General features: G+C 41.5%; 1 protein-coding gene across 2 annotated transcripts in view; it reads right to left on the reverse strand.

The window, feature by feature from the left end:
* The window catches only part of ZNF827 (zinc finger protein 827), a 273,636-nt gene that overhangs the window by 204,600 nt on the left and 42,462 nt on the right, over window positions 1-26,574 (reverse strand). For both annotated transcript variants that reach the window (XM_040418517.1, XM_040418516.1), the window contains exon 2: window positions 11,235-12,230. In XM_040418517.1, the coding sequence (XP_040274451.1) occupies window positions 11,235-12,230 (996 nt within the window). The remainder of the gene's footprint in view (window positions 1-11,234; window positions 12,231-26,574) is intronic.

A 26,574-nucleotide genomic window follows, 5' to 3' on the forward strand; every position in this document is an offset into this window, starting at 1 on the left:
TGAATGGTCTCAGGATGCTTTACTGTTGGCATGACACAGGACTGATGGTAGCGCTCACCTTTTCTTCTCCGGACAAGCCTTTTTCCAGATGCCCCAAACAATCGGAAAGAGGCTTCATCGGAGAATATGGCTTTGCCCCAGTCCTCAGCAGTCCATTCACCATACTTTCTGCAGAAGATCAATCTGTCCCTGATGGGTTTTTTTGGAGAGAAGTGGCTTCTTTGCTGGCCTTCTTGACACCAGGCCATCTTCCAAAAGTCTTCGCCCTACTGTGCGTGCAGATGCGCTCACACCTGCTTGCTGCCATTCCTGAGCAAGCTCTGCACTGGTGGCACTCCGATCCCGCAGCTGAATCCTCTTTAGGAGACGATCCTGGCGCTTGCTGGACTTTCTTGGACGCCCTGAAGCCTTCTTAACAAGAATTGAACCTCTTTCCTTGAAGTTCTTGATGATCCTATAAATTGTTAATTGAGGTGCAATCTTATACCACAATATCCTTGCCTGTGAAGCCATTTTTATGCAACGCAATGATGGCTGCACGCATTTCTTTGCAGGTCACCATGGTTAACAATGGAAGAACAATGATTTCAAGCATCACCCTCCTTTTAACATGTCAAGTCTGCCATTTTAACCCAATCAGCCTGACAAAATGATCTCCAGCCTTGTGCTCGTCAACATTCTCACCTGAGTTAACAAGACTATTACTGAAATGATCTCAGCAGGTCCTTTAATGACAGCAATGAAATGCAGTGGAAAGGTTTTTTGGGGATTAAGTTAATTTTCATAGCAAAGAAGGACTATGCAATTCATCTGATCACTCTTTATAACATTCTGGAGTATATGCAAATTGCTATTATAAAAACTTAAGCAGCAACTTTTCCAATTTCCAATATTTATCTAATTCTCAAAACTTTTGGTTACGACCGTATTACCTTCTTGTCTAAGGAATATTTTATTTTGTCCCATGCCAATAGAAGGAAGGATTGTAGAACTCGAGTAGGCCTGAGACCATCTAAATGAGGGGATAATTCAGGTGAGTAGCTGCAAAACTGTCATGATGTTTCTTATAGATGAGGTTCTCGTCTGCCAAAAAACTAAAATATTAATGATCAATGACTCCTGTTTTCCTGGGGAAGAAAAGAAAAAAGTTGTCTGGAATCCAGGACTCCCCCAAAATTTTTTTGTTGACTTGCTGTTAGGTCAGCCAATCCAAGGAGGAGAATGTTGATACCACAACCTGAAGATGATCCTGTAGAATTCTCTCTGATGGAGCCACCAGGAAGAAGTCATCCAGATAAGGAATTATTAGGATGCCCTTTTGATGAAGAAAGCTGGACACCTCTACATAACCCTTGCAAACACCCTTGGTGCGGCTGATAGACCGAACGGAAGAACTCTGAACTGGAAATGAAAGAGCACTCCTCCCATATGAATGGCGAATCTTATTCCCTTTTACGAGGACTCTCAAAAGTATCTATGATAGAAGGCGTCTGCCAAGTCCAATGTTATCATAAAATAGTTATTATTTAGGAGATCTATGGCTGACTTTATGGATTCCATCTTGAATCTCTTGTAGATGATGTACTTGTTTAAGAGCTCATGCACACGATCGCGCCGTGCTTTGACGGTCCGCAAATTGCAATTCTGCAAAAGACGGATGCTGCCCTTGTTCATTCCGCAATTTCTGGAACTGGTCGCCCATAATAGAAATGCTTACTCTTGTCTACAAAACGGACAAGAACAGGATATGTTCTATTTTTTTTTTCCGGCCCCACGGATGCGGACAGTACACGGAAGTGAATGGGTCGGCATCCGAGCCGCCAAAAATTCGGTTCGGATGTGGACCCAAACAACGTTCGTGTGCATGAGCACTAAGGCTTTGAGATTTATGATTGCTCTGAAGGATCCACAGTTTTTTTTTAATCAGAAACACTGGGGAGAAATAACCCTAAAACTGTTGTAAAGCGGGAACTGGAACTATGGCTCTATTTTCTAGCAAAATGTTTACCTCCTTCTGCGATGCTAATTGTTTCTGTATATTGAAAAGGGGAAAACCTGTCTGAGGGCTGACTGACAAATTGTATCCTGTATCCTAGAAGAATTATAGATAGAACCTATGGAGACACGGTGACATTTTTGCATGGTTGGTGGAAGGCGCAGAGCCTGCCCCCCCCCCCCCCCCCCCCCACTGGAAGACTGGCATCATTAGGTTTTCTTGGCAGAGTTGTCTGGATTAAACTCTGTCTCTGAAAGCCTGTCATCTATTACTACCTAGTCTTTCCTCTTCTGATCTTGCTTGCCCTTACCTTGTGCCCAAAAGGAAAGTCTTTGTTGAAAGAAACGTGATTCAGATGGAAATCCCTTTTTCATACCAAAAGCCTTCCCTAAGATGTCATAAGGCTGAACCGAACAATGCATGGGATGGAAGAGAGTCTACTTTTTGATTCCACGTCCCCTGACCAGGGCCTGAACCAGACAGCTCTATGTGTAGAGTTTAATAAGGCTGCCATTCTAGATGATCATCTTACCAGGCCCGCAGAGCCATCTGCCATAAAGTTAGAGGCCTGTTTCAGAACAGAAAGACGAAATGATCTCCTCCCTAGGGGTGCCTGGCTGCTGCAAGATGGTTCTCAAGCTGATCTAAACATAGAGAGAGAGATCCAGTAGTACAAGTAGCAGCTATGCTTGGTCTTAACATAGCTGTACTTGTCTCCCAGGTTCATTTTAACAACCCCATGCACTTTTTGTCCACAGGATGCTTAGGGAAAGACACTCCTTTGGACTCCTTCTGACTAATGGACCTTAGACAATTTTGGCATCTACAATGGGAGCTTTCCCTGAATAGATGAGCAGTTTCTAGAACGATTGTTCACTTTAGATGCCATGCACCCTCTCACAGTTTAGCTCCATTAAATGCCACTATGGTTTCAAGCGGTGGCTGGTCGCACACAACACCATATGGGGGCATATGCCTCCCTGGTGTGTTCACGCTAAAATTCTGCCATTTGAACAGGCCCCAAAGAAACAAGAAAGGTGAAAGTGTGTCAAATGATTCCAGAACTGTGAAAGCAGCTGTAGCTACACTATGTGGTAAGTAAACACAAGTAAAGCAATATATCTACACAAAAAATGATTAAAGAGTTGTTCCCATCTCAGACATTGGGGGCATATTGCTAGGATACTTAGAACGGAGCCCGCAAAGTCCAGGAGGAAGCACCGTGCATGCATGGCCACGCTCCATTTATTTCTATGGGACTGCCGAAAATGGACGAGCTGGAAGCCCCATTGAAATGAAACAGAGGCACACATTTTCACACATTTGGTGCCTGTTGGCGTTTATTTTTGGGGATTGAAAAACCTATGTATAGAGGTTGCCCGGAATTAGAAAAAATGGTTTTAATAGTGCCAAGTTGCAACACAAGACACAAATTATGGACAGGGGTGCTGAGGTTTCTGGAAGAAAGCAGTCGTTTTTCACATGGCATCTTTTGAAAGCAGAATTTTGCATGGAGTATGTACTAAAAAGCCACAGGTATCCACACAGAATCTTCTTGACAAAGTCACGGCAAAACCGTGACCTCCAATAAAAAATTATGGGAGGTGGATTCCATGTGACCTCCCGAAGGCTTTTTGGTATAGAATCTGCAAAAATTTCTTCCTGCAAAAGATGCCACATGAACAGGGCCTTAGGAAGGGCATCCAGTTTCAGGTTTTCAAGCCAAAACCAGGAGTGGATCATAAAGGGAGATTAAGTATAAAGAAAAATAAATAAATAAAATAAAATAAAAAATAAAAACTCGATGCTACCTTACTTCCTTTTTTTTTATCCACTTCTGGTTTTGTGTCCAAAAACTACAACAATTCTGGAGCATCAATTCTTATGACTTTATGTTGTGCCATTTCTACTAGAAGATTATGAATGGTCACCAGTTTGCAGTAAAGGTACAGATGGGTGTTACCAGTTGGAAGGGTGTCCCTTCTAGTCTGACACCAGCAGCACTGATTGGACAGAGTTAGACACACCTCTACTGGTAACACCCAGCAGTAGCTTTACTAATTGCTGCTGGCAATTTGTAATTATATGTTTATAATGCAGAAATGGCACAAAACAGAGTCAGAAGAATAGATGCTCCAGAATTGGTATTACAATTAGTTGCTGAAACTGACATATCTGAACAGGAGTCAAGTCCTCTTTAACCGCTTCACGTCCGCCCATAGGATATAAACGTCCTATGGGTGGACGTCTATTTCTGAACGGACATTTTAAAACGTCCTTTCAGAAATCGCAGCTGCACGCTAATCGTGCAGCTGCTGATCGGGTTGCCCGCTGTCAGTGACAGCAGGGCAACCCTAAGACAAGGCAGGGACAGTGCCCAGGTGTCCCTGCCTTCTAGATCGCTGCAGACACAGCGCTCACCGAGCGCTGTGTCTGCAGAGAAGGAAGCGCTGTGCGCTTCCTGTTCCGGCCCGGCGGTCATGTGACCGCCGTGACCGGAGTGTGCAGGAGCTGTGTGAGGTCTCTGAGACCTCGATCAGCCCTGCTGTGAGGCTGTACAGCGCTGGATTGCTGCTGTACAGCCTCTATAGGGGTGCATTTGTCCTGTAACTGGGGCTACTATGTCAGCCCCAGTTACAGGAGAAATCAAATGTGAAAAAAAAAAAGTGAAGCAAATGTCCCCCAGAGGTCTTGTATGACCTTAAGGGGGACGAAAAGTGTAAAATAAAAAAAATAAAAATAAAGGGTTGAAAATAAAAAAATAAAAAAAAGTTTCACATGTAAAAAAAAAAAAAGTCCCCAAGTAAGGAATGAAAAAAAAAAATTAAAAATAGAAAAAATTAAAAAAGTATACATATTAGGTATTGCCGCGTCCGTAAAAACCCGCTCTATAAAAATATCACATGACCTAACCCCTCGGATGAACACCGTAAAAAAAAAGAATAGTACTAATAAAACTGGCACCTTATCCCCTAGTTTCCAAAATGGGGTCACTTCTTAGGAGTTTCTACTGTAAGGGTGCATCAGGGGGCTTCAAATGGGACATGGCATCTAAAAACCATGTGGAGTTCCTTTTCTTCTGCGCCCTGCCGTGTGCCCATACAGCAGTTTATGACCACATGTGGGGTGTTTCTGCAAACCGCAGAATCTGGGTAATAAATATTGCGTTTTGTTTGGCTGTTAACCAACGATGTGTTAAAGAAAAAAATTGATTAAAATGGAAAATCTGCCAAAAAAGTGAAATTTAAAAATTTGATCTCCATTTTCCTTTAATTCTTGTGGAACGCCTAAAGGGTTAACAAAGTTTGTAAAATCCGTTTTGAATACCTTGAAGGGTGTAGTTTCTACAATGGGGTCATTTATGGGGGTATCCACTATGTAAGCCCCACAAAGTGACTTGAGACCTGAACTGGTCCTTATAAAGTGGGTTTTGGCAATTTTCTTATAAATTTGAAGAATTGCTTCTAAACTTCTAAGCCTTCTAAAGTCCTAAAAAAATAAAATGACATTTCCAAAATGATGCCAACATAAAGTAGACATATGGGGAATGTTAAATAATAAATATTTTATGAGGTATCACTTTGTTTTAAAAGCAGAGAAATTGAAATTTAGAAAATTGCGAATTTTTCAAATTTTTGGGTAAATTTGGGATTTTTTCATAAATAAAGGTGAAATATTTTGACTCAAATTTATGATTATCATGAAGTACAATGTGTCACGAGAAAACAATCTCTGAATGACTTGGATAAATAAAGGCGTTCCAAAGTTATTACCACATAAAGTGAGATATGTCAGTTTTGCAAAATTTGGCCTGGTCAGGAAGGGGGCAAATGGCCCAGATGGGAAGTGGTTAAGAATATTCTGCACTACATGCCTTCCCAACTAAAGTGTATCTATGTATACCCTTCTTCCTTACTGAAATGCAAAGGTACACAGAAGCATAAAACGTCATCCCAACAAAAAATTATGATTTCTGCCCAAAAGGCAAATTAATCTACATAACCAAGTGATGTCCTCAAACACGGAAATACAGTATTAAGCCCATAAATTTCTTTTAAGACTTGGAAACACATGTCACAGGTCTGATTCTTCATTATGTATTATGTGCTCAGTAACAGAGTCTTACTATTATTCAGTCTGTGTAAAAATGCAGCTAGTGCTCTGAACTATCAGGAATGAGCAACCTTCTCATCATCATCCTAAACACACCGTGGCCTGGAGTTCACTTATCTTGCCATGTGTCTAGTGCTCATATTTAGTAAGGCACCCTTGTTACAGACACATCTAATCTCAACAAACACTTCACAAGGAACATGGACAAGCCGTACGTTATGCGACTAAATAAATGGCACAAGGGCGCATGTTAGGAAAAGGGAGATTTTTCTTGGCTCCTGCACCGGAAAGGTTACCACAATAAGATAAGGTGTTGTGTTCTGCATACCTAATAAGCAGGTGTGTTAAAAAGGTATCACTATACAATTACTATGTATTTTATCTTGACACTGGATGAATTCACATATGCATCAGAGGCTCCATCAAAGATTCTGTCATATTTACCAGAAAACAGCCCCCAATGCACCTTGGCAGAACCGACAGACCCCATCGTCCATGAAGCCTGTTGGGAACTGATGTGCGATGGATCCTGTTGGGCACTGTGACTTCCATTAGAAATGAACAGAGCCTTAGATGGTGGCAAATCTGGTTGCAAGACGTATATGTAGTAACTAATTGCACATCGACTTACAAAATACAGAGTACAGGTGCGCCCATGTTATAGTACCAGCGCCCATGCTTTCACAGCTATTTATTCTGTAGTAGACTATAAGATCCAACAGACTACAAGACGCCCCTAGGATTTAGAGGAGGAAAACAAGAAAAAATAAATTTTTCATCAGTCCTCAGAGCAGACCCCCAAATCAGACCTCCATTCTTCATCAGACCCCCATTCTTCATCAGACCCCAGGCTCCATCAGCTTTAGTCGGACCCCTCCATCAGCCTCAGATCAAACCCCCCAGCCTCTTATGAGATCCTCCATTAGCCTCAGAACAGCTTCCCATCAGATCTCCCCAGCCTCCAAAAGCCTCAGATCAGACCCTCCCAACCTCCATTAGCCTTAGATCAGCCCCCACAGCCCCCATCAGACTCAGATCAGACCCCTTATAAGCCTCGCATGGGACCCCACAGCCTCAGATCAGCCCCCATCAGACCCCCAATAAGACCCCATCAGCCTCAGATCAAGCCCCCAGCCCCACTCAGTCTCAGATTGGACCCCTCAGCCCCAGATCAGCCAGCATCAGACCCCCCCCAACACCCATCAGACTCAGATCAGAACCCCAAACAGACCATATTAGCCTCTGATCCGACCCCCACAGTCTCAGATCGCACCCCAGTCCCCATCAGACATTTAAAAAATATATAATAATAATAAAAATAATAATAATAAACTTACCTTGCTTGCTCTGGATAGAGTTGCATATCCAGGACTCACCGCTCTTCTGGGTCCCGCTGTGTACTGTGACTTGACATGCACAGTGTCAGGTCGTAGTGAGTGCCTACGTGCACTATGTCCTGCTGCTGTGCGTGGTCACCACAGCGGGACCAGGAAGAAGACCAGGGAAGCTGGCTACAGCCAGTGCAGCGCTGCCCTCACCTCCCCGTGCCTCCCGCATGCTAATGGAAGCGGTCATTAGAATTCAGACTATAAGACGAACTGCCACTTTCCCCATATTTTTTGGTCTTATAGTCTGAAAAATAAGGTAAATGCATTTCCACAAATTTTCTATTAGTAATAACAATTCATAAATGCAAAGCCTGACAACCACAAATCTGTTTTGCTCTGCTTATTCTGCTTTTGTCACTGAAGGTCAATGAAGGTGAAGTAAGGCTATTTCCAACCATTCATGACTGCCCATCCATGTAACAGGCTGGAGTTTGCTCACTGCCTGCTGCATGGTGGCCATGACGCAGTATGCCTGTGCATTACCATATGCCTCAACTATCCTGTTCAAGTTTTGGTGTAAGGAAAATTATTTGAGCTTCTGATATCTGTAAACTGGCCACAACTCCCTGTGTCACACCTGAGCAAGACATTATGGGACATGATTGGGCCTGCACACAGTGATTTCTACAAAGCTGGTTTTAAAGTTTTATGCCACTGCTGTGGCTTAAAAATTCTGGGGCACGCCATATATGTAACTTAGCAGAAGGAACGGAGCATATCATGGCCCGCTGAATTTACTATAACTTGCTCCAGAAAGTGGTGTAAGTTATAGCTGGTGTACTTTTCAGTTTCTAGAGCACTAAGTGCCAGAGATGCACCTCAAAAATGCATCTACATCCCCCAGCAGTACCTTGACTAGAAGCAAGGAGGCCGCTGCCCCCTTGACTGCAAACTGGCCGGCAATATAGCGCTGATGGAGAATAAAACAGCGTTTTTTGAACTTATGCAGCATCGGACTACAGGATGAAGCATATGATTATTAACAGGCTGCGGGCTACTACGAGGTACTGCTGGGGGATGTAGATGCATTTTTGAGGTGACCGGTTCCCTTTAAGAGGCATCTGCCTCTTATTCTGGATGGGTATGAACAAGGTCACCTGCACCACTACGGCCAAGCATTGGCAGCACAGGTGCACATGACCATGTCCATGCCCACCTTGAAGAAAACAAACCAGGGAGTGGAAGATGGAGGAATGAGAACCAGCATGTAGGATGGAGTGGCAGAAAGTAGGTAAGCATGAATCTTTCAATAGATGATGCAGGCTACAGGACATAAGTAAAATGAGTATAATTATCAGAAAACCTCTTTAACCCCTTCAAGGCATTGTGATTTTCTTTTTTTTTTGCATTTTGTTTTTTTACCTGCCTTCCCAGGTAGACGTACGAGGGCTTGTTTTTTGCAGTTTCTAATGTAATATTGCATACAAAGTAGTGGGAAGCTGGGAAAAAATCCCAAAATGGGCAGAAATGGAAAAATAACACAATTCCACCACAGTTTTATGGATTCATTTTTACAGAGTTTCCAATGCAGTAAAGCTGACCTGTTCCTTTTATTTTCCAGGTCAGTAGGATTACAGTGATACCATATTTGTATTGTTTTTCTTGTGTTTGAAAATAAAAAAAATTAAAACAATGGAAACATTTTTTCTTATCTTTGCATTGCCACATTCTGATCGCCATAGCTTCTTTTTTTTACATTTATGTCTACAAAGCATCTGTAGTTTCTACTAAAACCATTTGGTAGTGTGTATGACTTTTTGATAAAATTTTGTTCAAAAATTCATTTTTTGAGGAGGTGAAGCAATAAAAAAAATGGCAAAAAGGCCATTTAGATTTTTTCACGGTTAAAGAGGACCTTTCACCGATTCTTACCCTATGAACTAACTATACAGATATGTAGAGCGGCGCCCGGGGATCTCACTGCACTTACTATTATCCCCGGGCGCCGCTCCGTTCTCCTGCTATGCCCTCCGGTATCTCCGTTCCCTAAGTTATGGTAGGCGGAGATACCAGTCCCTAAGTTACAGTAGGCGGAGTCTGCCCTAGCGCTGGCCAATCGCAGCGCAGAGCTCACAGCCTGGGAGGTTATTTTCTCCCAGGCTGTGAGCTCTGCAATGCGATTGGCCAGCGCTAGGGCAGACTCCGCCTACCATAACTTAGGGAACGGAGATACCGGAGGACATAGCAGGAGAACGGAGCGGCGCCCGGGGATAATAGTAAGTGCAGAGAGATCCCCGGGTGCCGCTCCACATGTATGTATACTTAGTTCATAGGGTAAGAATCGGTGAAAGGTCCTCTTTAATGTATTAACTGTATGAGAAAAATGCATTTATATTGTAAAAATATGGGCATTTTGCCACATGGTGGTGCTAATGATGTTTCTTTTTATCTTAAAAAAAAAATTTTATATAAAATTTTTATTATTGCATTGTACTCAATTTGAGCAATTTATTTTTAATTTTTTTCAATTGGTCTCTATTTTGAAGTTTTCCCTGCACAGCTTTGAGTTTATTTACTAGCAATATCTGTATTTTCTCCCTGCTATCGAGGGGCTCCTTATCTTTGCTCTCTGACCTTATAAACACTCATTAAAGCTAAATAAGTGTTTATGACCTTTAGTAATTTAGAGATAAGGTTGATTATATGACCTGAAAGTACCATTCACATAACTAGAAAAACAGTCATTTGGGACAGAACGGCTCAATATTTTTTATAAAAACCAATTTAAAAAAAAGATTTTTAGACCAAAATGAGTAGAATGCAATAATAATAATAAAAAAAAAATTGTCCTCGATGGTGTACATAGCTTTTAATGTGATATACACAGTGATGTGCATGTGTACAGCATGCCACCATAGTTGCAGCCAATCTTCAGTGTTAGACCGCTGAGGACAACCACTGGCTGTAGCAGCCACGTGATCTTTACTTGTACATCATTGCTGCAGTTTATAAAAAGGCAGCAGCAGCAGGAGGACCTGTTGAGTATAACATTATTTTTTTGAATTTTAGGCCTTTCACACGGGCAAGTATTTTGCGAGGGTGCAATGCGCGACGTGAACGCACTGCACCCGCACTGAATCCTGACCCATTCATTTCAATGGGGCTGTGTACATGAGCGTTGTTTTTCACGCAGAACTTGTGCGTTGCAAGAAAATCGCAGCAGGTTCGATATTCTGCATTTTTCACGCAACTCAGGCCCCGTAGAAATGAATGGGGCTGCGTGAAAATCGTATAGCATCCGCAAGCAAGTGCGGATGCGGTGCGATTTTCACGCATGGTTGCTAGGATCAAGTGGATGAGGTGAGTTTATTTATTTATTTATTTTAACCCCTCAATGGACATTTTAGTTAGCATTTTGTATTAAGAATGCTATTATTTTAATAAAATAATAAATAATAAAATCAACAGAACACCTAACCCAAACCGAACTTCAGTGAAGAAGTCCGGGTTCGGGTCTGGGTACCACATTCATTTTTTTATCACGCGCGTGCAAAATGCATTGCACTCGCACGGAAAAAACTGAACAACGGAATGCAATCGCAGACAAAACTGAGTGAAATTGCATGCCTACTCACGAAGGTTTGCCGCAATGCACCTGCAACGCATCCGGACAAAAACCGTGACGTCCGTGTGCAAGGGGCCTTAGAAAATTGGGGGACTTGTCTGACATTTATATTTTTTCAGGAAACCAACCCCTCTAAGGACATCTGTAAAAGGGAAAATGTATATATTTGTACCTTGACTTCCAGATTTGGATGTCCTTCCTTTTGGTGAAGGGAGTAATAACAGTTCTAAGGACTGTACAGTAGTTCCCTTTTCTTGTTTGTCTTCTGGCAGTGGTAGTGGGTCTTCTGAAATGTGGGGCTTTTTTTTCTCTGCCAGCATACTGCCGGCAGCACGTGCAGCAACTTCCTTAAGTAAGGCTGCGGACGAGGTCATTGATGCCAAAGAAAGGAATGGGCCAGCTGAAGAATGACGCTCTTGACCTGATGTCATACCTCGCTCACTAACTTTTTTGGACAAAGCTGCTAATGTGGAACTAGCTGACTGGGAACTGAATGGTGAAGTAAAGGTCTCAAACCTTAGGGTTTCTTCAGTTCTCATTTGAGATTGGTCTTGGAGGACAGCATTAGCAGCAGCTTTCAGTTTCAGGATTGCAGAATCAGGTGACAGACCACAAGTGTTATTTGAGTTCTGTAGCCATTTATCCTGGCTCCATATAAACCGGCTCGCGGGTGCAGCCCCATATTGATCACTATTTTCCTGTTTTTCAGCTAGTTTTCTAGCAAGAACACTCAACTGCTTTGCATGGTGAGATGAGGGAGAAAACTGTAGACCTTGTGTATCTTCCCTGCCATTTGTAGACACTTCTGATCCCAGCTGAACAGAGCCAGCTTCTAGTAACCGCCGAAGATTACTACTTAATGGCTTATTCACACTGGCTTGATCATCCTCATCCACTGAAGATGCTGAAGTGGACAATTGTTCCTTACAATGAGAGACATCTTTAAAAACTTCATTTTCAAAAAATCCAAGGTCAGCATTCAAACTTGGAGTAGCACTTCCTAAAGAAGTATCGGGAGATGTGGGTGACTCTCGACCCCTATTAGTAGGAGACAATTTAAAATTTTCTTGTACATCACCAAAGGAATCTTCGGATGGGGTTTCTGAGTTTGTCCCAAACCAATTTTCTTCTTCACTAGCTTCTCCAACTTCCTCCCTTCTTGCACCATCTACAAGAAGAAGAATTAATGAATATTAAAGCAAAAACAAAAAACACTATAGTTGCTTTTAAAGGGAATCCCTCAGCAGGAGATTAGCAGACTGATATATAATTTTTTGGGAAAAGATTCAGTTTCATTTATTTATATCCCTGCTCTTTCTGGACTTTGAAGTCAAGGAGGCAGCGGTATACAGTCATAAAGTGAAGACCTCCTCCATGACTTCAAAGGTCAGAATGAGCAGGAATTTAAATGAATAAAATACAAAGTTTTACTAAATCTTTTCCTATAAAAGTACCGTATATATATTAATCTGCTCAGAATCTCCTGCTCTATAAACGTAGCAGTGAAATGCCTATTTTGATTGGCTGGATCTTCAAATCACATGTACAGCAGATCAGCAGTATCTGGGGCACTGTATGTTGACTTCAGTTTCAAAACACAGTGCCAAAGAAAGAACATTGTACGTTGAGAATATCACAATCAAAGGCCACTGTAACATGCCGATCACTAAAGGGAATACAGTTATTAACTAAAGCAGACATATCATGAGATGTGATAGGTCCCCTTTAACCAATCTTTTAATTGTGGGCGATGCAAGTCCAGAGTCTGCAGCAACATCTTTGGGCATCACTGATTTAAATCTCCTGCAATTGAAGACTGTCACAACAGAGGGCTGTCATCCCCTGTGACTGGATCTAACCAGCTGTGGTGGAAAACTGCAAAATAGTGTTTTTTTTAAAGGAAATGTGTCATCGGAAAATGACCTATTGTTTAAATCATGTTTTTATATTTTTAATTTTCCATTTCAATATCTATATTTTAATAAAATCCATATAATTCTGCAGTTTTAGCACTGGCCACTAAGCCAAATAATTGCCAACACTTCTTGGTCTGTACAGATCACTTTACTGCAGTTACCTGCTTATCTATGAGGTGATATCTTTACAGGCATAATTAGAATGACAGATAAGACAGGATCCACCATTCACAATAGGTGATTGTCAAAGTTTCTCTATTCTTTCCTTGTACAATGACCTCTGCACAGGTCACAGAACATTCCTAGAAATCTCTTCCATAGAAGTCAATGAGGTCCCCTCCTGATCATTGTGTCTATGGCCCATGGGGCTGTCGTAAAGCAATTTGTTTAATGCTGTGCAAATGCTGTTAAGAACAGCTCAGGCAAGATGGCAGCTCCCATAATCATGTTCAGGAAATAGAATAAGAAATCTGCATTCAGAAAATAAAGAAAGACTAGAAAAAAGTATGTGTACTATCTGGTTTTAACTGGCAGAAAACATTTTTGGCGACACATTTCCTTTAAACTTTTTACATAACTAAAAAGTAAAAAAAATATATAAAATACAAATAAAAGAAAAAACCACCATCGATACAAACACACAGCCACCCCATTTACCCAAAATATTAACCCTTTAGGGTTAAAGGGTTTCACCAAATTCTGCAAATCTGATATGTCACTTTAGCTACTTGCAGCGTTTTGGTGTCCGCCTGACGATGCGGAGGCAAACGGATCTGTCCTGACACACAATGTAAGTCAATGGGGACGGATCCGTTTTCACTGACACAATGCAAAACAGATCCGCCCCCCATTGACTTTCAATGGTGTTCAAGACGGATCCGTTTTGGCTATGTTAAAGATAATACAAACGGATCCGTTCTTAACCCCTTAATGACGCAGGGCGTATCGGTACGCCCTATTTCCCGAGTCCTTAAGGACTCAGGGCGTACCGGTACGTCCTAACTTGAAATCAGTATTCCGGCGCCCGAGGGGTTAAACGGAACGGGATTTCGGCTGAAATCCTTCAGCCGGCATCCTGTGACAACGCCAGGGGGGGTCATGTGACCCCCCCGTGTCGGCGATCGCAGCAAACCGCAGGTCAATTCAGACCTGCGGTTTGCTGCGCTTTTTGCAGTTTCTGATGCCCGCGGTCCCTGACCGCGGGGATCAGAAACTTTTGAGTGCCTATAATCAATATTTTTCACCCCCCCCTGCACCCCTGCACGATTTTATGCCGGCGGGTGGTGCGGGGGGGGTGTCGCATGCGGTGGGGGCGGTGCGGGAGGCGGGCGGTGCGGCAGGCGGGATCGCGATCCCCCGCCCGCCTCCCCATGAATGATCGTTGGCTTCTAGTGGTTATACCAGGGTGCCAGCACATTGCTGGCACCCTGGTATAAACGGCTGACATCTGTGCAGATGTCAGCCGTTTAACCCTTTCCATACCGCGGTCCGTACGGACCGCTGTATGGAAAAAGTTAACTGTCGTCGGTCAGGGAGCTCCCTCCCTCTCCATCGGGGGGCTGCTGTGCCTTTGCAGCCCCCCGATGGAGAGGGAGAGAGCCCCCAGAGAGCCCCCCTCAGCCCTGTGCTTACCCTTCCCCGTCTGCGAAGTTCTGAGCAGACGGGGAGGGTTCCCATGGCAACAGGACGCCTGCTCAGGCGTCCTGCTGTCCATGGTGCTGAACAGATCTATGCTGAAAGCATAGATCTGTTCAGTGTAAGTAAAATACAGTACAGAACAATATATATTGTACTGTACTGTATTATACAGACATCAGACCCACTGGATCTTCCAGAACCAAGTGGGTCTGGGTCAAAAAAATAGTTAAAAAAAGTGAAAAAAGTTAAGATAAAAAAAAAAACATTCATCACTGAATAAAAATTAAAAAAATAAAATACACTACACATATTAGGTATCGCCGCGTCCGTAACGACCTGATCTATAAAACGGTCATGTTACTTTCCCCGCACGGTGAACACCATAAAAATAAAAAAATAAAAACTATGAGAAAATTGAAATTTTGCCCACCTTACTTCCCAAAAAAGGTAATAAAAGTGATCAAAAAAGTCACATGTACGCCAAAATAGTACCAATAAAACCGTCATCTCATCCCGCAAAAATCATACCTTACCCAAGATAATCGCCCAAAAACTGAAAAAACTATGGCTCTCAGACTAAAGAAACACTAAAACATGATTTCTTTTGTTTCAAAAATGAAATCATTGTGTAAAACTTACATAAATAAAAATAAAGTATACATATTAGGTATCGCCGCGTCCGTATCGACCGGCTCTATAAGAATATCACATGATCTAACCCCTCAGGTGACCACCGTAAAAAATAAAAAATAAAAACGGTGTAAAAAAAGCCATTTTTTGTCATCTTACGTCACAAAAAGTGTAATAACAAGCGATCAAAAAGTCATATGCACCCCAAAATAGTGCCAATTAAACCGTCATCTCATCCCGCAAAAAATGAGACCCTACTCAAGATAATCGCCCAAAAACTGAAAAAACTATGGCTCTTAGACTATGGAGACACTAAAACTTTTTTTGGTTTTAAAAATGAAGTTATTGTATAAAACTTACATAAATAAAAAAAAGGTATACATATTAGGTATCGCCGCGTCCGTGACAACCTGCTCTATAAAATTACCACATGATCTAACCTGTCAGATAAATGTTGTAAATAACAAAAAAAAAAAAAACGTGCCAAAAAAGCTATTTCTTGTTACCTTGCCGCACAAAAAGTGTAATATAGAGCAACCAAAAATCATATGTACCCTAAACTAGTACCAACAAAGCTGCCACCTTATTCCGTACTTTCTAAAATGGGGTCACTTTTTTGGAGTTTCTACTCTAGGGGTGCATCAGGGGGGCTTCAAATGGGACATGGTGTCAAAAAAACCAGTCTAGCAAAACCTGCCTTCCAAAAACCGTATGGCATTCCTTTCCTTCTGCACCCTGCCGCGTGCCCGTACAGCGGTTTACGAACACATATTAGGTGTTTCTGTAAACTACAGAATCAGGGCCATAAATAATGAGTTTTGTTTGGCTGTTAACCCTTGCTTTGTTACTTGAAAAAAAATATTAAAATGGAAAATCTGCCAAAAAAGTGAAATTTTGAAATTGTATCTCTATTTTCCATTAAATCATGTGCAACACCTAAAGGGTTAACAAAGTTTGTAAAATCAGTTTTGAATACCTTGAGGGGTGTAGTTTCTTAGATGGGGTCACTTTTATGGAGTTTCTACTCTAGGGGTGCATCAGGGGGGCTTCAAATGGGACATGGTGTCAAAAAAACAGTCCAGCAAAATCTGGCTTCCAAAAAACATACGGCGCACCTTTCACTCTACGCCCCGCTGTGTGCCCGTACAGTAGTTTACGGCCACATATGGGGTGTTTCTGTAAACGGCAGAGTCAGGGCAATAAAGATACAGTCTTGTTTGGCTGTTAACCCTTGCTTTGTTAGTGGAAAAAATGGGTTAAAATGGAAAATTAGGCAAAAAAATGAAATTCTCAAATTTCATCCCCATTTGCCAATAACTCTTGTGCAACACCTAAAGGGTTAACAAAGTTTGTAAAATCAGTTTTGAATACCTTGAGGGGTGTAGTTTCTTAGATGGGGTCACTTTTATGGAGTTTCTACTCTAGGGGTGCATCAGGGGGCTTCAAATGGGACATGGTGTCAAAAAAACAGTCCAGCAAAATCAGCCTTCCAGAAACCAAATGGCACACCTTTCCCTCTACGCCCTACTGTGTGCCCGTACAGTAGTTTACGACCACATATGGGGTGTTTCTGTAAACGGCAGAGTCAGGGCAATAAAGATACAGTCTTGTTTAGCTGTTAACCCTTGCTTTGTTAGTGGAAAAAATGGGTTAAAATGGAAAATTAGGCAAAAAAATGAAATTCTCAAATTTCATCCCCATTTGCCAATAACTCTTGTGCAATACCTAAAGGGTTAACAAAGCTTGTAAAATCAGTTTTGAATACCTTGAGGAGTGTAGTTTATAGAATGGGGTCATTTTTGGGCGGTTTCTATTATGTAAGCCTCGCAAAGTGACTTCAGACCTGTAGTGGTCCCTAAAAATTTGGTTTTTGTAAATTTCTGAAAAATTTCAAGATTTGCTTCTAAACCTTGTAACATCCCCAAAAAATAAAATATCAATCCCAAAATGCTACAAACATGAAGTAGACATATGGGGAATGTAAAGTCATCAAAATTTTTGGGGGTATTACTATGTATTACAGAAGTAGAGAAACTGAAACTTTGAAATTTGCAAATTTTTCTAATTTTTTGGTAAATATGGTATTTTTTTATGCAAAAAAATTAACTTTTTTGACCCAATTTTAGCAGTGTCATGAAGTACAATATGTGACGAAAAAACAATCTCAGAACGGCCTGGATAAGTCAAAGCGTTTTAAAGTTATCAGCACTTAAAGTGACACTGGTCAGATTTGCAAAAAATGGCCAAGTCCTTAAGGTGAAATAGGGCAGAGTCCTTAAGGGGTTAATGGATGCATGCTGTTGTATTATAGGTGCGGATCCGCACCAAAACGAGCGTGTGAAAGTAGCCTTATGTGGTAATAACTTTGTAATGCTTTTACTTATCCAAGTTTTCTTGTGACACATTGTAATTCATGTTGTTAGAAAATTTGAGTTGATATGATATTTCACCTTTATTTACGGTGTATATATAAACAAATGCTATTTTCTAAATTTTAATTTCTCTACTTTTAAGACAGAGTGATAACTGTTTTTAATTAACATTTCCCATATGTCTACTTTATGCTTGCATCATTTTGTACATAAATGTCATTTTATTTTTTAGGACGTTAAAAGGCTTAGTGTTTTAGAAGCAATTTTTTAAAATTTTAAGAAACTTTCCAAAACCCACTTTTTAAACACTAATTCAGTTATGTCACTCTGTGGGGCTAACATAGTAAAAACCACCCATAAATGACCATATTTTAGAAACTATACCCTCAATTATTCAAACTTTGTTAACCCTTTACATGTTTCTCAGGAATTAAAGGAAAGTGGAGGTGAAATTTCAACATTTCATTTCTGATTGATTTTCCATTCTAATCCTTTTTTCCTGTAAGGCAGCAAGGGTTAACAGCGAAACAAACCTCAATATTTATTACCCTGATTCTGCAGTTTACAGAAGCACCAGGATAAAAAGCACACCAAATTTTGTTAAGTATTTTCTCCTGAACACGGCAACATCCCATGTGCGATTGTAAACTGCTGTTTGAGCTCATGGCATGGATCAGAAGGGAAGGAGCACCAAATGGTTTTTGGAGGGCAGATTTTGCTGGAATGGTTTTGGGTGCCACGTCACATTCAAAGAGACCCTGAGGTACTGATAAGAGTGGAAACCCCTAAAAGTGACCCCATATTGGAAACTACACCCCTCAAGGAATTTATTAAAGGGTGTACTGACCGCTTTGGACCCCCCCCCCCCCCCAGGTGTTTTCATAGAATTTAGAAACACTTGGCTGTTGAAATGAAAAATTCTATTTTTTCCAATAATATGCTTTAGTCCCAGACTTTTCAGTTTCACAAGGGGTAACATGAGAAAAAAAAATCCCACAATTTGCCATTTCTACTGAATATGGCAGCACACTATATGTAGTCATAAACTGCTATATGGGCACACCGTAGAGCTCAGAAGAGAAATGAGGCGTAGATTGTTGATTTATACAGCACTGGCCCACAACTGCAGAGGCTCAGAGGTGAAATTAAAAAAAGAAACCCCCAAGAAGTTACCCCATTTTAGAAACCATACCCCTGACAGAGTTTACCAAGCGGTGTAGAGATTATTTTGTCCCCACAGGTGTTCTACAAAAATGAATTCACATGGTACAAAGTGAAAATTTTTACACTATTATGCCACTTTAGTGCCCAACATATTGTGCCCATTGTGTGCCATGCGAAATGCACACCCTTGTATTATTATGCTGTGCTTCCTAGTTTTATAAACACCCTAGATGTGGTTCTATTCTTGTGCCTTGACATACACCAGTGCCCATGAGTATAACAGCATCATGCACATTTGAGGCCCAATGTGGTGATTTACGCATGACAATTCCTTGCCTTTTAAAATGTTAGGCAGGTTCTACTGCTGTTTGGGTACACTGCAGGGTTCAGAAGGGAAAGACCACCTTTTGGCTTTTGCAGCGCAGATTTTGATGGATTGGTTTACGAGCGCCACGCTGCTATTGAACAGCCTCCGGGGTAGTAGCACAGTCATTCTCTGAGAACCATACGTTTTTTACATTTTCTTTTGACACAGCAGTGTGAGGGCTTATATTTTGCGGGATGAGTTGCCATCAGCATTGGTTCTATTTTGGGGTACATACAACTTTTTGATCACTTTTTATTTAGATTTTGGAAACAGGATAAACAAAAGGCAGAAATTCTGTCACAGATTTTTGGGTTTTGTTATTGTGGTGAACATTGTGCGGGAAAATGACACACTCTTTGTTCTGCTGGTCAGGGCGATTACAGAGATACCAATTTTATATAGTTTATTTTTTAATGTCTTACCACTTTTACACAAACCTTTTTTTTTTTAAATCCTGTTTTTATGTTCTGAGAGCCATATTATTTTTATTTTCTGTCCAATTACCTTGTGGTGGGGGCTCATTTTTTGTGGGATGAGTTGATGTTTTTATTGGTACCATTTTGGGGTACATGGTACTTTTTGATCACATGTTATTACACTTCTTGTAAGACAAGGTGACAAAAAAAATGGCTATTTTGACTTTTTTTTTTTACAGCACACACCTGACATGCTATTTTAATAGAGTCAGTTGTTACAGACGTGGCAATAACCACTGGGGGACATTTATTAAGCATGTTGTACCAGAATTATGGCGTAAATGTGCTAAAAAAAATGTCGTTTTGATTTGCACCAAATATATCAACAGTTTTCTCCAGAATTCTCACCGTAAAGAATGCCTCACGCCAGAATTAAGTTATAAATGTCAAAGTGGGCAGGACTATCAAATTGGCGCATATTTTGCCTCATTTATCATCCTCTTATGGGCAGAAATGGCTCAAATTGTTGTGGACAATTAAGCCAGCTTATGTGGTGGTGTTTTGTGTAAAAAGTAGACTTTTCGTCAAAAAGTCGCATTTATAAAAAAAATAAAAATAAATAATTGTCGTAGGAACAAGTGATAGGTAAGTGTTAAAGCAGGATGCCTTTTTTTTCTAATATGAGCTAAACAACAGGGTTTTGTCAGTAAACTGATCTCCAACAAAAACAAGACAATAACAAAAACATTGCGTCTGAAGTAAAAAAATAATTAAAAAACGCAATTTACCAAAGGAAATCTCGCAAATATGCTTTAAAAGTCGCAAATATGTTTCAAAGGTCTCAAGTGTGGTCTGGCAGGGGGGAAGGGGGGGTGGCTGAAATGGCGCATTTTGGTTAAAAAAATTCGCATTTTAGTGCCATTGGTGTTAAAATGTAGCAAATGAAGAGAAATTGGCGGATAATCAGGTTTATATTTAAAAAAGTCACATTTTAAAAGTGGTTTGTGCCTTTTCATATGAGGTGAAATAAATCACCACTTTTGATTTGTAATGTTAGTATTTTTTGGTGCAAATTACACCATTATTAATAAATGTCCCCCATTATGTATTTTTTATTTTTTTGCAATATTACACAATAAAAGCTTTTTTTTTTTTTAAATACTGTTTTAGTGTTGCCATTTTTTCAGAGCCATATTTTTTTTATTTTTTCTGCTAATCATCTTGTGCAGGGGCTCGTTTTTTGCGGGATGAGGTGATGTTTTCATTGGTACCATTTTGGGGTACATAGTACTTTTTGATCATTCGCTATTACTTTTCAATAAGACAATGTGACCAAAAAATGTCTATTTTGGCAGTTTTTACGGCGTTCATCTGACGGTAGATCACGTGATATTTGAACTTTATTTATGTCCTATCACTGGGCTTCAATATTTCAGGGTCTGATCCCTGTTTTAAAGCAGTACAATACATGCTGTATTGTATTGCATTGAGTGTCAGTGTATAGGCCTCCGTAGCTGCCGGGCCCCAAGGCCTTTGCAAGGCTTGAGGCTGCCATGACAACCATCGGGACCCTGCCATCACCGCGCGGGGACCTGATGAGGTAAGAGAGGGAGCCCCCTCTCTCTGTGAACCTCCTATATGATGCGGTCAGAATTGATCGTGGTATATGGGTGGTTAATCCGCCTGCATCGGTAATTTTAGTGATGCTAGCGGATACAATAGGGGAATGTGCTGTCTGCATCGATATGTCTGCAAAAACAAACAGAACATGTCCTATTCTTGTCTGTTTTGCGGACAAGAATAGATATTTGTAACATAGAACAGGACCTCCTGCGGAAGGGAAATTGCGAAAAGCAAATTGCTGGTATCAGTGTTTTGCGGACCGCAAAAAAAGGATACGGTCGTCTGCAGGAGGCCTTAAATGGAAGGATCAAGATCATGGTAACGAGGTTATTCACATGAAAGCATAAGTAATAAGACAGCACCAGGCAATCAAAAAAGTCTCACAAAGTACCATAAGATTCTTACATCATCGATGTACTTGTGTAATGGAAGTGATCCATACTTTTCCTCTCCAATCCCAAAAAAATAGCAGCACCAGCATCCAAATTCCAAGGTTTTTACAGTAACAAGCAACGGTTTGACCCATAGTTACAGTCGGGTCCTTATCAAGCTTGGTAAAGACCTGACTAACTTGGGTTGAAACGTTGAAACGTTTCAACTTAATAAAGAAGAACTTTGGAATTTGGATGCTGGTGCTGCTATGTCTTTTGGTAACAAGGTTACTGTCCAAGTCAAATAGGGAGTTAGTTTTTTGGGGGAGGGGAGAGTATTTAGTTTAAGGGTTCAACATATATCATTTCCATTTAAAGCCTAAATATGCAAACTATTTTGTAAAAGTACACTGGCTTTTGTAATACTGTACTTTGTTGTTCAAATACTTTTATTAGCAAGAGCCAAAATAGTCACTTTACATTGAGGACAACCCGAATACAAATCGGGACTGTTTACAATATCAGCATACAAGTATGTGGTCACAATAATACTGTACTTTGTGCCTATTTGTCAGGCCACTATATACCTTCTGTAAAACAGTTGAGAGGCGCTGGCCTCTCCATAACATCCATCGCCAGTTCTAAATGTGAGACAGCTTCCGAGCGGTCTCACATTTAGACCATTTTCTACGGCTTAAACAGCCCTTCCCCACCCACAATTTTAGAACTGGCGTTAGCGGGGCACAGTCACAGATAGCGGCACAACTAACTGTTGTGAAGCCATCTGTGCCTTAAACACGCCTAATTTAGGCATATTTCAACTTAGTAAATTGTGCAAATTTGCTAAAAGGTATCTGAAAGGTTGCACGCTCTGAGCTTAGTGGGCATTCCCTGTGAAGCATGTTCTCTCTCCTGCTCTTCGCATGGTAATGTAGTGGGTTGCGACACGATTTCTCTGCAGTCCAGTACCATGCAGCTCTATAGGTCAAAGCGGGCTCTAATCAAACTAACGAAGACTGCACTGTTTAGTCAGTCTGCATTGTTAATGGCCTCACAGCACCTTCAATACTACACGGCCATTAACAAAGTGGATTGACCAATGTGGTCCTCATTAGTTTATTTACAGCAACCATACCATGTGCTGTAGTCCATTTCTCTTCCTTTTCCATTCTGCAAACCGTGATCTCTGTGAGCAAATGCAGTTAAGAATTCTCCACAGAGATACAGATCACATGGTGATGGCACGTGTGCGTTATCTGAGCATTACAACAGTCTTAAGTCATGTCTTATGCAAATAGGGCACTCAGTAGAAATAAAATGCACCCGTACACTTACACTCTATCATTCTCAAGCACTTTCACCTTAGGTGCCCTACAGGGGTGCGAACAATAAATGACATTTCTAATAGGGACACTCAGGTAGGGAGCAGAAAGAGTTTTCCCATGTAAATATTCATTAGCAAAAAATATTCCCATGGAGATCAAAAGCCTTGTATAGCTTTAGGACACTGACAGTAAGATGGCCACAGCAAGGGTGGACAGCTGCACAAGTCCAAAGGAAAGGGGCCTCGTCCACCTTCAGAAAGCTTCAATAATTATCTCTCCTCTGTTTGAAAGGAGAGATGATTATTGTGGCCAGCAGGTGAGAGCATCATACTACCATTCAGTCAAGGGCAGGCTAGTGAAGATGGAAGAACAGAGCACTTTCCTCTGTCCTTCCCTTATGCCTGCAGAAGGTTCTGCTCTGCTGAGTGGTTCTTCCGCGGAGCTTGGGCTACCGATTTAGGTTTCAGTCTTTCCATATGTTGTACAGTGCACTGAACCAAGGATGAGGGGTAGTTTATTTTAGAATCTGGATGCTTTTCAGGACTGTCCATTGTAATGCAGGGGGTCAGCATCCTGTGCCCCTGTCTACCATCCCGTGTTGTCTTCTACCCTATCTTCTGTTTGTGGTCCAAGTGTTCTCTCTGTGCTCCCCTATGTGATAGTCTACCCTCCCGACAGGCCATCAATATCTGCACCCCACAGATCAGCTATCTGAAGGGCACTTATGCGAGCGCGGCAGTCTTTTCAAATACATCACTGTATAGAGGTTATTCTGAGTAGTGCAGCGTTGATTATATATATTTTATTTTTTTCAGAAGCAGAAATCCACAATATTCTTATAGTGAACCGAGGTGGACTGAGGATAGACAAATGGAGAGATTTCGAAAAAAAAAAAAAAATCTGGTAAATGTCACATCAAATTGTTATGTGTTTGCTGAAATTCACCTGCTACTTGTAAAGTTCACATTTTATTTTCCACAAGACAAGATGTTATTTGTGTCCTCTGTCTGGTATTCGGGTTTTCTCCTTTAAAGCCTATTAAAACTGTTGAAAGAAGTCAATTACATTGTAAATTGGACCTGCTAATTAAAGATCAGAGGATTAAGAGTGTGTGTGCAGAGAATGAAAAGTGATAAGTCACCTATGTACTCTGCCCAGTGCTGTAATATGCATGCATTTTTGGTAAAGATACAAATACATACATGCAATCTAGTAAATAATGGCGGATTTACAAGGCCCAATTTTCAGGAAGTTTATCGGGAACGAATGTTCATACGAACAGCTTGTTCCATCAGCCCATGTACAGGTGCCACAGATCACCTGATGAATGAACAAAAAACTCATCATTGTCATCATCGGGTGAAATGATCTTTGGTGAAGACCCCTCAATCATCATTTCTGGGCAGCAGATTGAGCTGTGTGATCAGCACTCTACTGCCCAGAAACAAGGACTAGTAACAGCAGCAGCCATGGCTCAGTCTCCTACAGTGGAGGTCATCGCTGCATGTAAGGCTTCACATCAAGGTTATTAGTTCCAGGAGGCAGAGAATAGCCTGCCAGAGCTCTCTGGATCCGGTACTGCCCACCGACACTATTGACGGGCATAAACCACTGCGTGCATAGGATCACCTTTGATGGATAACAGGCTGAACTGGATGGACGTATGTCTTTCTCCAGCCTTACAAACTATGGGGGAGATTTATTAAACTGGTGTAAAGTAGAACTGGCTTAGTCGCCCATAGCAACCAATGAAATTCCACCTTTCATTTTCCAATGGAGCTGTGAAAAATGAAAGGTGGAATCTGATTGGCTGCTGTCACCCGATGAACAAGAGTTTTCTCGTTCATCAGGGGACTGCTGGCACCTTTTACACAGGACAACTGTTCAGTGCTCATCCCAAATAATCAGGCAGATCATTAGTCCATGTAAAAGGATCTTAAAGAGGACCTTTCACTAGAATAAAAAATGTAAACTAAGTATACAGACATGGAGAGCGGCGCCCAGGGATCTCCCTGCACTTACTATTATCCCTGGGCGCCGCTCCGTTCTCCCGGTATAGGCTCCGGTAGCTTCATATGTTCAGTTCAACTGGGTGGGGCCTGCCGGCGTCTCTTTCTCCCAGGCTGTAGCGCTGGCCAATCGCAGCACTCAGCTCATAGCCTGAGAGAAAATAAAACATCTCAGGCTATGAGCTGAGCGCTGCGATTGGCCAGCGCTACAGCCTGGGAGAAGGAGACGCCGGCAGGCTCCACCCAGTTGAACCGAACATATGAAGCTACCAGAGCCTATACCGGGAGAACGGAGCGGCGCCCAGGGATAATAGTAAGTGCAGGGAGATCCCTGGGCGCCGCTTTCCATGTCTGTATGCTTAGTTTACATTTTTTATTCTAGTGAAAGGTCCTCTTTAAGTTGCAAATATTACACATTTCCCTTGCGGCAGCCTACCATGTATCTCATGATCAGTGAAGTCCACTAGGACAAGAGCCACAGTTTAAAAAAAAATAATAATAATAATAATAATTGACAACTGAAAAGTTACCATTCCTCTTTTCAATGTCTGTCTGACACTATCAAATCAGTAATGAAGGTATCAGACAGGGACGGAATGGGAACTTAAAGCGGCCTTGAAAAAACCCTAAAAGTGGCCCTCATGTTGTAGGCAGGTCCAAATTGATAGAAGGCAGGGCAACACAAGTAGATGGGGTCAGCAATACTATAGTGCAGCACAAAATACCTCACAGCAGAACTAAATACCACTAGAGACTGCCCCAGAAGAAGATGCTCTGTGGTGGCCATCAATAGCTGCATGTTCTGTCCTCCTCCAGTTAAGATATGGAGCCATCAGCTCCCATGCCCTAATGCCGTATTCAACTGTATCACTGTCCTGAGGACAGCCATACAGCTGCAGTCTTAATTACCACTAAGACTTAACTTACCACTAAATGTTAATTACCACTCAGAGTGTCAGCTCATTATGTACTTGGCCAGCAGTGGTAAGGAGGGCTTGGGTGGCCTCCTGGGAAATTTGCATGTAGGGCCTATGGCCAGTCCAGCCCTGGTGTCAGACCATGTAGAGACATATCCTATGGACCAAGGAAATATCAATGTCTAACATTTCTAAAAGAGGAGAAGAGTTCTATTTAGAGAGAATTTGTCATAAGAAAATTACCTAATATTTAAAACATGTTTTTAGGTCAAACATATTGTTAATTTTTGGTGATGTCATATTTCATTTCCCATGTCACCATCTACATAAAAAAAATCTAAAATCTTGCAGTTTTTGCACTGGTCACCAAGCCTAATAATAGGTGCCACTTCTTGTTCTAAATCAGCGTCCCTTTAGATGAGACGACACAGTAGGCGATTGTCGGGAAGGAAGCGTTCCTTCCTGGCGATCGCCTGCTCATCTGCGGAGGGTACTGCTGCGTTTACATGCAGAGATCTCCACAGTTTGGGGAGGAGCGATCACTAATGTCGTCGCTTGTCCCCATACAGACTCGTTTGCCAGCAGCAGAGCGTATTTACACAGCGTGCTCTGCTGCCTGCAAATGACTATTTTTGTGTCTGCACAAATGATCTATTACCCGATGAACAATCTTTTCGCTTGTTTGAGGGAGCTTATCAGAAGCAGAATTAGGGCTTGTTCACACGACCGTTGTGTGGCCGTTCCGTGCATTGGGAACCGCATTC

The sequence above is a fragment of the Bufo bufo genome, chromosome 2 (assembly GCF_905171765.1).
Source record: "Bufo bufo chromosome 2, aBufBuf1.1, whole genome shotgun sequence".
NCBI classification, from domain to species: Eukaryota; Metazoa; Chordata; class Amphibia; order Anura; family Bufonidae; genus Bufo; species Bufo bufo.